Here is a 2,753-nt window from a genome sequence, read left to right on the forward strand (position 1 = left end):
AGTACAATCTTTGTCTGTGGAAGTCGCTGGCGCCGGCTGAGAAATCAAGGCAAGTGGCGTTCAAGAAGGAGATGGCGAAGGAGGAAACCGGGTACCAGGGAGCCCGTGATGCCGCCTGGACAAAGGAGGCTACGGAGTTTTGGAGGCGGGCGCATCGTGGTGCGGAGGAGGTGTACGAAGACGGGTACTTCGCGAGGAAGGTCATAGGTATTGGGTGCCTTGTCGCTGCGTGGAGGTGGGCCGATAAGCTCTAGCGTGCCACCGACGAGGAGCTCTGGTGGGCACCCAAAGAAATGGTAAGATCGTTCGCGCGCGTCGCCAGTATAAGGCAGATCGGTACGTCAAGCGCTGCGAGGCGGAGGAGGCGGAGTACTGCCTCCGCACTGGGAATATGCCGCGCACCAGGGAGCTGTTGGCGAGGGGTTGCCAGAATACTGGCCCCGGGAGGGATTATTAGTTTTAGTATTGTTCATTTTCAATTTTATGCATTGTACCTAGTTGTTAAGTATCATCATGTATATGTGATGACATTATATATATATTCTGTGATGAACTAATGAACAATTAATATATATATATATATATATAGGGTGGGTCTATTATGATAACACCCCTTAAAAGTCTTATTATGATAACACTTGGCTTATTCTGATAAAAAAAAGAACTACACAAGTGCGCCGAACCGAACTGCACGGCGACAAAACCTACCACCTACCCCAGTAGTGCCCAACACGACGCACCCCACGCTCACACACAACCCACCTCCTCTCCCACCTTCTTCCTCCTACGGTTGCCAGAGCCCCGCATCGCCCTGCCTTCCTCTGCGCGCCGCCGCGCCGACCACCCAACGCAGCCTCGATCCGCCGAGCCACCTCCGCCTTGCCCTGAAGCCGCCGCTGCTGCTGCCAGGGCCCCGCCCCACCCCAGAGGCCCTTGAATCTCCGTGCCAACCGCCGCCCTCCCCGGCATCCCTCGCCAGAGGATCGGCCACCCCCAACCTCCCTTGCCGCCAGATCGGGCCGCCCCGGCCTCCCTTGCGCCGGATACGGTCGTCCCCGGCCTCCCTCTCCGCCGGATCGGGCTGCCCCGATCTCTGTTTGCCGTCCCCGCGGCCTACTGATGTCACCGTGGCCCTCTCCTCCCCAGATCCAGTGAGCCTCCCATGGCCCTCTCCTCCCCATACCCCGCCGCAACTGGCCAGCAGCCTTCCTCCCATGTCTCGCCGGTGCTACATCATACGGCGCGGATCCGGTTGCACCGCCCCAGGCGCCCTGGCGCATCCCATGGCCATGGCGGGATCCCCACTGCCGGCGTGCCCCTTCCCACCAGCTGCCCTGATGGCCGCCTCCCCCGTCCTCTTCTGCTCCATTGCCAAACACCACCGCAGGTACGAATGAGGTCAATCGGCGGCGAGGTTCAAGCAAGTTTTCCCTGTAATTCCAGCGAGCAGTTCGGCTAGCGCGGCCATGCGGTTTGGCCAGGCCATGGCTTCAGTTCATCGGTGCGCTGCCGCGGGTGGGGTCATCCTCTCCTACTCCGGCCGAGATCCATGGCCACTGAGCCCCCTTCCTTCGCTCCCACGTATGTGCAACAGTTGAGCACCCACCAACCCCGATATGTGTGTCCTCCATTGCTCTGTCCTCGCCGACATGCTCGCACGAACAGGGAGTTAGCTTAGTTGTTTATTGCCGTCCTCTTCTGTTATTGCCACTGAACCTCCACGAGTAGGAGTTCAGTTAACTCCGTAGTTCTATTTTTGTTTAACTTGTGCCATGCAGTTCGCTATGTAAAATTGCAGTGAATTTTTTGTACTTTTATTTCTGCTCATGTTACAGAGATGTTCTAATTTGTTGCAGATTTTGGTTGCAAGTGTAAAGAGAAAAAAGTGATTCAGTGTGGTACATGATGATATGTAGTTTTAGCACCGCAGTCACGCAGGCCATGGAGTGTGCGTCACCGTCCGTGGGCGTGTGCAGTGCGGCGCGTGGGTGCTTGCAGTACGCAACCCGCCTATTCAACTGATTTTTTTGATCTAGCTAGTGTTGATTTTGTGTGTATGTATGTGTGTGGCTGTGTAAAACAAATGGGTGAATGTATTATCTCCATGAGCATCATCAGCAGCCATAGACAGTGGCGCAAAACATAAAGTGTGCATGTAGTTTGGTTAGCTTGTTCTTGCAGTACTTTGTTTTTGTTTTGTGAGGTTCACTTGTTCTTTAAATTATTCAGCGAATGTTGGTGTGAGGTAAAATTATTATGGTGGAAAAAAAAGTAATTTTAAATGCAGTCCGCTCGCCTCATTCATGCAGCTTACTAACATTGACCATGCTAGATCAAATTACAAAAAAGGAAAGTTAACAAGCCACAAAATAATTACGGAGTTCAATTTGCTACATGTCGCGGTTTACTTGCCCTCATCCATGCGGTCCACTCTCGTTCATAAAAGAAGTTGGAAAGGGGACAACAAAAACCTATGTGGTTCATTTTCCGTAGTGTCGTGGGTCATTTACTCCCAAAACTCCCAAAAACTCGTCTAAGATCATGAAGTTCGCTTGACTGTCTGATGCAATTCGGTTTTCGTCCAATGCAATGCGGCTTTCTGTCGGATGAATATCATGAAGTTCGCTTGACTGTCTGATGCAGTGCGGTTTTCGTCCGATGCAGTGCGGTTTTCTGTCGGGCGAAGTTCACTCGTTGATTTGGGTATCGCGAAAAACAAAGTGTCCGCATTGCGGTAAATTTGAAATTCCTCT

General features: G+C 52.6%; 1 protein-coding gene across 1 annotated transcript in view; it reads left to right on the top strand.

The window, feature by feature from the left end:
• Positions 1–2,270, top strand: part of LOC119333495 (vegetative cell wall protein gp1-like) — an 8,048-nt gene extending 5,778 nt beyond the window's left edge. Inside the window, exons 6-7 of the mRNA XM_037606373.1 lie at positions 663–1,387; positions 1,857–2,270. Of these exons, the coding sequence (XP_037462270.1) occupies positions 663–1,387; positions 1,857–1,875 (744 nt within the window). The 3' untranslated portion in view covers positions 1,876–2,270. The remainder of the gene's footprint in view (positions 1–662; positions 1,388–1,856) is intronic.
• Positions 2,271–2,753: the final 483 nt, after the last annotated feature.

Source organism: Triticum dicoccoides, chromosome 7A (assembly GCF_002162155.2).
Source record: "Triticum dicoccoides isolate Atlit2015 ecotype Zavitan chromosome 7A, WEW_v2.0, whole genome shotgun sequence".
Taxonomy (NCBI): domain Eukaryota; kingdom Viridiplantae; phylum Streptophyta; class Magnoliopsida; order Poales; family Poaceae; genus Triticum; species Triticum dicoccoides.